The sequence below is a fragment of the Coffea arabica genome, chromosome 9e (assembly GCF_036785885.1).
Source record: "Coffea arabica cultivar ET-39 chromosome 9e, Coffea Arabica ET-39 HiFi, whole genome shotgun sequence".
In the NCBI taxonomy this organism is placed as follows: Eukaryota; Viridiplantae; Streptophyta; class Magnoliopsida; order Gentianales; family Rubiaceae; genus Coffea; species Coffea arabica.
The window spans coordinates 1,211,832-1,223,262 of record NC_092327.1 but is presented as its reverse complement, the minus strand read 5'-3'; the positions used below and the strand labels follow the sequence as shown (position 1 = coordinate 1,223,262).

Below are 11,431 nucleotides of genomic sequence, written 5' to 3'. Positions count from 1 at the left end.
AAAAAAAACTTCTAATAGCAGCGACCAAACTCATAGTTTATGATAATCCAAAATTTCTGAAAGAACGAAGGGGACATACCATCTGGTCCAGGAAACTTATTCGGATCCATAGAAAAGAATGTTGTCCTGATTTCCAATTTCTGTGACAGACCTGATGAGCTGGGAGTTCATCTCGTTAGATATTGTCTGTGGAATTCCCTGGAGGATGCTACTGAAGTCATTGGGCTGATCAGAATTGAATAACTGCTTGCTGCACTATTCTCCCTTACTGTTCCTTGGCGATTCTGTTCCTCTTTCTTTTGCTGGCTACACAAGCCTGGAAATAACTGGTGTTTTTATACCCCTCTCTCAGCCATTTGACTCTAGATTTTTTACTCCAATACAGCTCCTCGACTTTATAAGCTTCTGCTAGCCTTTTGTGCAAACCAGCAAATTTGATGTTCTTTCCCTCCATATTTCCTTCTTTTACAGTTTTTATTTGTTCTTTAATCTGTTTGATAACTTTTCCAGCATTGCTATTAAGGCTTCTATTCCATCTAATCTAAGAAGGGCAATTCTGCAGTTTTTTTTTTATCTTACAATGGAACTCTAAAGAATCTAGACCCTTGCTGATTGTTAGTCCAAGCCTTTTTAACAACATCCTCCACCTCTCTATACAACAGCCACTTTTTTTATCAAACATGAATCGTTTAATTCGTGAACGATCTTTTTAAATATTAAGCAATGTATTTTGCTTTATGAGCTTTAAAAGAAAAAAAAGTAGAGTTATCAGGTAAAAAGAGAGAGCCATTATAAATCTTTCTTGGATCAGAAAATCTTGCTTGCCAACTCAATTACATGTAAAAAATAAATATACAAGGCATGCAATTGTGTGCTTCACGTTCCAATCAGGATGAAAGATTAATCGAGTTCTTGTCCATCCAATTCAGACCCTCAATCATAAGAACAAGGCGTGTCAATGATAATTTGGAGAACACAGATGAAGAGCACATGCAAACAATTTCATTTGAAATATATTTTTTTGTGTTTGCAATATGATTTAGGGATAATTTCAGAAACCTCCCCTGAGGTTTCTGACAATTTCATTGAGCTCTCCTGAGATTTGGAAAATTACACCCACCTCCCTTGATTTGATAGTTTTAGTAACAAAGCCTTAAAATAATATTGACATGGTCAAATTCTTAAATGAATACCCAAAAATGCCCTTATGTAGTGAGTTTTTGTGAGAACCTGTAACTTTTTCATTTTCTAGGTTTTATTATCTTTCTAGGTTTTCTTATCTTCAATGGCTTGTTTTCTGCACTTTTTGTATCTGGAAAATTTTCTAGATAATTTTTTTATGAGTAAATATAGCTTTTAAATGATTTTTCTAGTATCGGTTAGTTTTTGAGAAATTAAGAGCGTATATTGGACGTAGGACCCGCTAGTGCGGAAAGTTCGGTAAAATTCGGCCAACTAGGTTAAGTTTTGGACACTGGAATTAATTTACCAGGTGTTATGAGATATCTAGAGGTTGCCAAGTGGATTGTTGTAAGAGAGACACAAAAGTTAGGCATACATTTAATGAAGGTGACATGTGTCACCATATGATTAAATCTTGTTTTGACTTACTATTCAACCTTTTACCATTTACCATAATAACTTCAAAAATTGACCAAAATATCTTCATTTCTAAGCTTCATATGGCCGGCCACCTTCAAGCAATAAGGGAAGAAAAGCTCTCCAATTTCTTTGCTCCAAGCTTGCTTAATCTTCACTTTTAACCGTTTAATTTTAGTTTTACTCCATAAAACCTCTTCACTTAGTGTTTGTGAGTTGTTTGGTGGAGTTGTTTGGGAAGCTAAGGTGACAAGTTGCTCTCCCTCTTGTTTTACTAAGGTGAGTAGTGGATGAACCCCTCTCCTCCCTTAATTGATGCTTAAATCATGATTAGTGGTGGTATGAGATGCAATATTATGGATTATTTCTTGATTTGTGGTTGAAGTGATGAAGTTTTATTATTTTTGGGGATTTTCTGTTTTAATATAAGCATGATTGTGTGGTCATGTATGATGATTGGAAATGTTATGTAATGAAGCTAGAAGGTGGAAAAAGTGATGAATTGCAACCAATTTCTGGTTTGGAAGAAATTTCAGAAAATTAGGGTTCTTAAGGGAGCATTCTGCCCGAATTTTTAGCTCCTAGTTAGAGGCCGAATTGGTCTTGGCTTAAAACATGAAAGTTGTAGGGAATAACATTTTAGAGGTGCCTACAAAATTTCAGGTCAATCGGAGTAGTGTAGAGTGAGAAAAGTCAAAATTATTATTGCTGTTCTGGTTTTATCCGAATGTAAGAATTGCGCCTGTAATTGGTTGTTTTGGTTGGGATTGCTTCCGAATTGGTTGTTGAGGCCTTCTGATGAAATTTAGCCCTGTTTCTTAGCTTTCAGTTGGTTTTGGAATTGCTGGATTTGAACTTGGAAAGCCTGAGTTATGATGTTTCCGCTAGAATGCGTTTTGGTGAATCTGTTTTACGTTTTGATGTAGTATCTTGCATTTTTGACCTGTTTGTACTCAAAACTGGGTTGAGTGACCTGCTGTGATGTTGTAGCTCTGTCTTTTAGCTTCGAAATGGTGGGTCTTGCACCCTCATCCAATAATCGTAGTGAAATTGGTGCCATTACCGCAAAATGAGGTCAAAAACTATTTTTTCAGGGCTAAAGCTAATTCCATTTCCGGATTTTTCTGGTTTCCTCTAATGCTTATATATGCTTATGGAACCCTATTGTGATCGTGTTGGCATCGGTTTATGACTTGTAATCGAGTCTTCTTGTGCTTATTGAAATATTCTAGGGCTTGACTTTTATTTCCGGTCATTTTCCTAGCTAACTTTGTACTTGGATAACCTTGAGCCTATTGAACGGCTGTGATGATGAATGTATATTGAGTATGACTTTGGGAGTTGATTGAGGAATATAATGAAGCCGTGATGGCTGAAAAAGTAAGAAATTTAGGGGAAGTGCTGTCCAATTTTTCTAGGCCGATTGGTTCCTTTAATTTTGAATTGGCTTGTGATAGAAATGAAGGGCTTTTAGGTTGTTGAATCTAGGTCTTCATGTTACCTTTTTGTTCCCAAAAATCATGTTTTGTACCTTTGCAATAGTAATTATTTGGCGAGGCATACGACTAGTAGTCGAGCCTCACATATGCATTTTGTTTACTCGATTCTAGATGTGAAACCTTCAATTGGTTTACTTTGATTATTTTAGGGTTTCTTGGCGATTAAAGCCAATCCGAAGTGAAAACTTTTGAGGTATCTGTACTTGAACCGGTGAGTGTACCACTCCCCTCCATTGCTGTTTAACTTGATTTCTGCTCTGCAATCTGTTTAATTTGTTTGAGACGAGGGTGTACTTTATCACACTCGTTCTTTTGTCTGTTCATATGCCAATTTTGGTGTCAATCTGAATCTGAATCTGTATCTGTATCTGTATCTGTATCTATTCGGACGTCATTTGGACACTTGTAACCAACGACCTTTCTGTGACCTATGAGCTCAAATCTTGTGGCTAAATTATTCGAGTCGGGCCGGCAAGGGTCTGGACGATTAGATAACGAACCACGGTAGTCTGTTTTGGGATCTTTGGGTATTGAGACCCTTGATTCCGGTATACTCGAGTATTACCATTTCTGTTTCTGTTGAGGTGAGCGGGCCCGGTAAAGGGGTGTTTGGTGGACGGAATTTGATGTAAAGTGGGGTCTACGGACGTGTTGGTTCTATATACGTTGACGGAGAGTCAACCGGCTTGGATCAAGTACTGCGCTGGAAAGCTGGCTCCTGAGAGCCACCTGTATCCTTCCTATTTGAGTTCTTGTGTTTACATGTCTTACTTTAACGTGAAATACCTGATTTTTCTGCTACATGTTTGGTACCTCATTGGGCGTAAGCTCACCCCCTCCTCGTTATCTTTGTTTCCTTACAAGAACCTTTTTTGGAAATCATGATTTTGAGAAGCGAGTTGAGCTAGTTAGGAAATCTTTTGTTCTTTTGTATAGCTCCTCGAGAATGAGCAAACCCTAAATGTATTTCGTTTCACTGGTTCCATTTGAATTGTAAACCTAGCGACATGTATATATGAAAGCGTTTTCTCCATGTTTAAGCTTGGCGGTCTTCAATCGTTCATTTCTTTTGGGTCCTATCTCGCGTAATATCGGATTTGTGTGATTCGACTCCGTAGTCCTGGCGAGAGTTGGGCAGGCGGTCCGCTGAACCCTTTGGTTCGCCTTAAGGTGAGGTGGGGCTGTCACAGTTTTAATTTATTTTTCTTATACAATTATAAGATTATCTAGTGTAATTATAAGAAAAAGATGCCAAATTTTTCATGCTCATACCTACTATTTGATAAATAATTATAAAATAATTTTATCACTATAATAGAATACTTTTGATAGTATTTTATTATGGATTTATATTTATAAGATAGAAAAGAAAATGTCGAAATAATTGATTTAGAGTTTATGAATTTTTTGAGTGGTGGGATTATCATAATTTAGTAGTGGTTTTGGGTAATTTCTTTTTTATTTATTGTTAATTTTAATACCAAAAAATAGAAAACAAAGATTAGCAAAACACATTGGATTACGTATAAAGTTAACTCATCCAAAAAATCACTAATTTGACATTTGGTTACAATAGAAACTAGAGGTAATAGTAGTAGTTTTATAATTTTATTAGCAAAAAATTAAAATAAAAAGGAATAAGAAGGAAAAAGAATGAAAAAGAATGAAAAAATAATTTTAAAAGTCATTCTAAGTATAAGCAGACCAAAAAAGGAAATTTCATTAAAATATTTAAGGGTAGTATTGTCATTTTAAATGATAAGGGAGGTATGTGTAATTTTAAAAATCTCGAGGGAGCTAAATGATATTGTTAAAAATCTCAAGGGAGGTTTTTGAAATTATCCCTATAATCCTGCAACCTGAATTCCTTTAGACTTTGAATTTGGATGTCGAAAATAAAATGGGAATCAGGGAATGTTGAAGAAGCACGGAACTTCCCCGGACCGAGCTGACCTGATGAGCTCGGATCGATGATGGATAGAGCGCGTCCTAAGCCTGAAAGATAAACAGGAGGGTGGACTGACAGGGGCCCCGAGGTCGTTCCCGAGGGCACTCCGACAGTCAAGTTAGTTTTCCGGTGAGTAGGGAATGTACTAACAGTAAGGCAGTCGGGAGTGAGTTGCCAATAGTGAGCGTACCTTGCGCAGTCATTGTGCGTTACTGTTTATACCTGCCGAGGAGTCCGACCTCCGTACGTTTCGGGACTTGCCCTGGATAGCTGCCAGTCCCGCGATGAGGGGGATTCTCCCCGCCCTCTGCGGGATAGCTCTCTGGAGCCCCGCGGAGCCCTAGCCGCCGCGTGTCCTGGGCTGGTTCCCCATGGGTCCGGGTTCCAAGCCCAGCTCGGGTCACCCTGAGCTGCCACGTGTCCAGGCCCAGGTAGGGTCTTTGACCAACCCCCCAGATTAGGTGGGGTCTCCGAGCAGACCTAATCTGTAACCCTGCCACGTGGGAGGCCAGCACTGCGCCCTGCTCTGCCACGGTCACCTCCAGTACAGTGCCGCTACTGGAAAGCTGCGCCCGCGTCCTTTCAGTTGTCGCGTCCCCTCGGTCTCTGTACCGCTTCCTAAATGCGTTCACATGGGGCGGTTCGAATTCAAGCAAACCGTTTCCCCCCCATTTCGTCCCCTATAAGTAGGGGGTGCCAAATTTCGTTTAACTCTATTTGTCATTTTCTCCTTTCCTCGTGCATTTCCAATTCCCAGCGACAGGGCTTCCGGCTTCCAACACCCAGATTCCGGTGACTTCTCCAACCCTTCTTTCACTCCGATCATCAGTAAGTTCTTTCCTCCCTTCTTTCGCATTTCCTTTCCTCCTTTTGCCACCTCCTGCATTTTATGTCGGGTCACTCCGACGTCACTTCCACCGCATCCCAGATTCCGGCCAGTCGTAGAGCCTCCAAAATCTTCATCTCTTCTTCGTCCTCATCCTCATCGTCTTCATCTTCATTTTCTCCTCCTCCTCCTTCTTCTTGTTCTTCCAATCCCAATTTTCCCATTCCTGACTTGTTAGAGCCCATTGACATCATGAGCTCTCCATCCGCCCATTCTCCTTCTGCTCGACTCCTGGAAGAGGTGGCCGAGCTCGATGCCCTCATCGAGCAGCAAGCCACTTCCATCCCCTCCCCCAAGTCTCCACACAACTCCCCTGGCGGAGCCCAGGGGGGAGCTGGGGAGGACAGGGACTCCTCCGAGGGGACCCCTGCTTCCGAGCAGGGGGACGACTCCGAGTTCAATTACGGTCACCCCGATCGGAAGGAGGTCACCCTCTCACCCGGGGCGGTGGCCGAGTTGGCCGCATCATTCTCCATTCCCCCGGCCTACGAGCCGCGAGTTGCCGAGCCCACCGATCGAGCATACCGACCTCCCCCAGGTTTTGTAGCCTTTTACAAAGAGCAACTGGTCGCGGGGCTCCGACTCCCCATTCCTCCGACCCTGGCCGAGATCCTGAGCTTCTGAGAGCTCAGGATCACCTAGGTCCACCCTAACTCGATCAGGATCATCATCGGATTCTTGATCTACTGCCAGATCTGCTCCATCCCCTATTCTCTCTCTCTCTTCTGTGCTACCTACGCCCTCAAGGCCTCTCTCCCTGGGTGGTACTACTTCTGCCGCCGTCCCCCAGCAATCGCGGCGGGAAGGGCACCCAGGACCTTCTACACGGGGTCCCCTCTTCCGTAAAAAACTGGAAGGGGGACTTCTTTTTCGTTAAAATCACGCAATTTCCTCCCAATGCGTGAAAGGTTGGGGGGGTCGGGGACGACCCCTGTTCGGAGGACCTGGACCCTGAGGCTTTTGGCCAGCTGCTGGGCTCTGCGGTGAAGCTGTACGCAGCCAAGTTCCCCACCGAGCAGATTTCCGCGGCCGGGCTGTTGGGGAAGCTTTCCGGGTCCCCCGGAGGGGTGGCGTTCTCCCCTGCCGACCGAGATACCTGTAATACTGTACATGTTCCCTTGTTATCTGTTGCCTTTTCCCCTTTATTTTTCTGACCGGTAGCACTAATCCGGTGGTGTTCTCTGCAGTGAAGAGGCTCTCCAGGCTATTGGGCGGCCCGACCGAGGAGGTCGCCTCCATTACACAGCCTGAGGCGGCGAAGAAAGCACCTGAGGCCTCTGCGACTCCTGGGGGCAGCTCGGTCCCCCAGAAGGAGGGCTCTTAGGCTCAGTCCCCCTCCAAGCAGGCCCCCGGCAAGAAGAAAGCAACGGGGCAGAAGAGGGGGCGAGAGGACGAGCCTTCCCAACCCGGGAGGAAACCTGCGCAGGGCTCGGCACAGCGCTCTCTCCAGCTGACGTCGGGGGGGCCCGTCCACCTGGGGGTAGGCTCCGCGGAGGAGCACGCCTAGGAGAGCGCCCCCCGAGCTTGTGGCACTTCCGCCACGTGGCCCCCTCGAAGCCGGGGCAGGCCCTCACGATGCACGATCCCCGGCACTTCTGCCCGTCCTGGGAGCTCTCCATCAATGACCGAGCCCAATTCCCCGAGGTGGCTCGTGAGCTGGTCACGGGCTCAGTCCTTCCATGCGACAAAAAGTGGATGGAGCTGGCCAGCCCGTCCGAACTCCAAGATATGTACTACACCGCCCAGGCCCAAGTAAGCCCTCTCCCTTTTAGGCCCCTGGGGTCCCTGTTCCTTCTCTGAATGGGGTTAGTAGTATGCTAACTCTTACTCTCATTTCTTCAGGCCAACGCCGCCGGTGCTGCCCTGGTGACCCGCTTCTCCGAACTGTCTCCCGACTTGGAGAAGATGCAAAAGAAGAATCGGGAAGGCGAGCAGAAGCTCGCCAAGGCACTTAAGGAGGTAGACTCCCTTAAGGCCAAGTTGGGCAAGGCTGAGAAGGGCTGGAGGAGTCCCAGGTCCAGCTTGCCTCCACCCGGTCCGAGCTGGACCAAGAGAAGAAGGGGGTGGCGAAGGAACAATTCTGGAAATTGATTACAAGGAGGATGAGACTGACCGGCGATCAATGGTCATCTTAGATGAGAGGTACGACTTGGAGAACAAGATACAATTTGGGGAGAAGCAACGATAATGCATAAGACTGCCTTTCCCGCCTCTACCTTCTCGTGTTTTATACATTTGGCTTACCCGTAACTAACTAGGCATCGTAGCCATTTATTCTAACTGAAATCTAACAAACTAACTAACTCTGCACATGCGCGTGTCTTTCCTAAAGACGTCTCTGCCATAGGATCCGTGCTAGCATCCGAGCTGGCAGTTATAGTTGCTCTTCATATCAGACAAGGAGAAGGATAAGAAGAATGGATCATGGCTGCTTATGAAGTGTAGTTCCCATACGAGTATTGAAGAAGTAATCCCCGATGATGTGGTATCAGAAGTGCTCACAAGGATTCCAATCAAGAATGTATTCCAATGCAAGTTTGTTTCCAAGAGTTGGCGTTCAATTATTCGTGATTCTAGCTTCATTAGAGATTACAACGCTCGCAACCCTAGCCTTGGTGGCCTACTTGTTTATAAATACAGAAGGGCAGACGATGGGCACCGAGTCTGCTTCCATTACGCCAGCCTGAAATGTCTGGACGGGGAATGGAAAGTTCTAGTAGAACAGTTTGTCAAGTTTCTTGATATGCCCATGAAACATTACGATGCATTTACGCAGGTTGTGAACGGGCTGACCTATTTTTATTCCTGCAATCGCGTAAGCTTGTGCATTCCCTATTTGTCTAGGCCATGTTCTAGCAAAGGAATTACACTATGAATGAATGCTCTGCCAAATCCAAGAAGAGCCTGAGTTTACTTTGGCCTGCAAGATAGAGGAGTTTGGGAAATATTTTCCTCTCATAACCTTACTGACCAGCAATTCAGGTTTTGTTAGTAGTCTCCACACTTGTTTGGCAAGTAGGGCTTTATTAAAGCACTTTATATCTCAAAATCCTAAGCCCTCTTTGCCTTTGGTATTAGTCAAGTCCCACCATTTTTTTCAGTACATTTTCTTCTCACCCCTTTGAAGTTGAAAGAGAAAAGGTGACTGATTCTATGATAAGTCTTAAATAGTTTGTTATCTGTAAAGACTCTCAGTATTGGCTAAATCCCAAAATTTGCAACTACACTTAATTTCTTTTATAATGAGGAGGTAACTGTTAATTTGTTCAACTTTGACTAATCTAAAATTCTGAATTCTCTCAAAATACATGAAATTTCAAATATCATCTATATTACTACTACCCTACATTAAAAAAGCATTATATTGTTTCTATGATTTATTTTACTTTTTTGTACGTATTTGAAATTTTCATTTATTATTTTCATAAATTTCATAATTTTTTATTTCTACATATTCTTAAATATTAAAAAAATAAAAATTTGTGAGGCTTACGCCCATATCTCAGGGATTTCGCCCCACCTAGGCGAAACCAAAATGCCTTGCCAATTCATCTTTGTAAAACTAGTTTGTAAGAAACTAAACTTTCTACAAGATGATCAGAGAACATAATGAAAAATTTAGAAGAAGATAAAAGAACAGAAAAGGGGTTGTAAATTGTTTGTACTCCACTAGGATTGGTAACTTTTTGATGAGAAATTAAAGATGGCGCAAAGTGAGAACAATGAGAAAGAAAGTCGATAATGAAGGGAGAAACACTATAGAAAAAAAAATAGAGGTGACTGTAGTTCGAAAGAAGATGAAATTGAGAAAGAGACAGTGGCTTGTTTTAGGATACACTACAACAAAAATGCCCTTTAACGGCATTTAAAGGTGTCAGTATAGATAATTTAACCTGACACTTTACTTTTCCTCACACCTAGGACGAGTGTCGTCCCTTCCAATGTAGGGATAGGTATGTAATATTCAAATGTGTCAGGAAAACTGTGTTGTTATAACATCTCATCTGCCAACGAAAATTCCTTTTCTTGATAATCGAAAGTGTCAGGATAGCTATAGTACAACATTACAATATCGAATTCTATGCTGACACTTTTAATTGTCAGGATTTTTTTTTCTTTTTTTTGATATAGAAGCAACGTGCAGGTAGTGCTCCCTGCTATACATTCCGTCAATCAGAAACCCAAAGGACTTGTAAAATTATCCCAAAGAACAGAATGCATATAGTAATCTAAAAGCAAAAATCAATGCTCAAATATAATTTATTGAACTAAAAATCAGTAACAAGTACTAACATAGCAAATTCCTAACAAGTACAAACTTGAAAGATTCTCTTGTGGACAAACTAAAAGATCCTCATGTGCACAAACTAAAAGATTCTCTTCCCTAACAAGTAGAAAGAACTTGCAGTAGCTGCCAAACTTTCCAATGAAATTAGACCCTTCAATCATAGCCACGAACACCCCATCAATCTTCAGCTGGTTCCACCTGTGCACAAAGTTTGTTGGGATCATTAGATCATCATAGCTAGCAATAAAATTCATTAATGTGTGAAAAGCATAAGGAACCACTTACAAAAGCTGATCTTCAGTGTAGTTTGTGTGCCTCTCGCATGTCTTAGTCCACTTCTTGAACCCATTGACAGAGCATTGCACAGTAAATTTGAAGGGACCAAACATGGTAACTCAAACAAAAAATTTGAAATAAAAAAAACAAAAGAAGCAAAATCATCTTAGGATTACCATCCAGTTTATCCTTGTTTCTCGATTCGCAGATGGTAAGCACTTTAACCTGTTCAAAAAGAAAAGATTCAGCCAAGTTGTTAAGACATTATTCTGTTTCTGTATGGTAATCAAATAAACACGTCCAATCAACAATATATGCCAAGGAGTTACATGTCTGACATTTCTTCATTTTCAACATCTAGACCACTACACTCAGTTATTAACTTCCATAACACACATTATTCAAGCAAATTCTTGCTCGGGAGCCAAAACCAAAATGAACACGCTTGCTACCTACTAACTGCTTCGCATAATACACTTGTCCTGTACCATCTCTAGGTCCAATTCTAAATCCTAATTGTGGGACCATTAAAGCACCAGACATTCTCTGCTCACAATCAGTTAATCCAATTTACATAATAAAACAAAAAAAATAAATAAATACAAAAATTAAAGATGAAAACATCTCTGATCAGAGTAGTATAAATGCCTATCGAAATTTGCATCACAACCAGGTATGACCCCAAGCGAAGCATTTGACAGGAACATTAAACAAAGAGAAGTAATCAGAGTTTTGAATAGGAAAGGGCAAGACAACAACCTGTGGATGAAACTAACAGGTCCATATCTTGAAAGCAATGCACCGACAAAAAACTGCACCATGTATTTCAGAATGGAAGGGTTGACTATTTATTTCCTCATTCAAGCAGAATACAAGGTACTTGCAATCTACCCTATTCAGTAGCCATGTAATCATTGCCAATAGTGCAAGTGGTC

General features: G+C 42.1%; 1 protein-coding gene across 1 annotated transcript; it reads right to left on the bottom strand.

The window, feature by feature from the left end:
• Positions 1-10,207: 10,207 nt before the first annotated feature.
• On the bottom strand, positions 10,208-11,431 carry LOC140014866 (uncharacterized). Its single transcript, XM_072066492.1, has 4 exons — positions 11,256-11,431; positions 10,673-10,721; positions 10,506-10,558; positions 10,208-10,418 (listed from the first exon to the last, which is right to left on the bottom strand). The coding sequence occupies exons 1-4, from the start codon at positions 11,315-11,317 to the stop codon at positions 10,208-10,210; spliced, it is 375 nt and encodes a 124-aa protein (XP_071922593.1). The 5' UTR covers positions 11,318-11,431.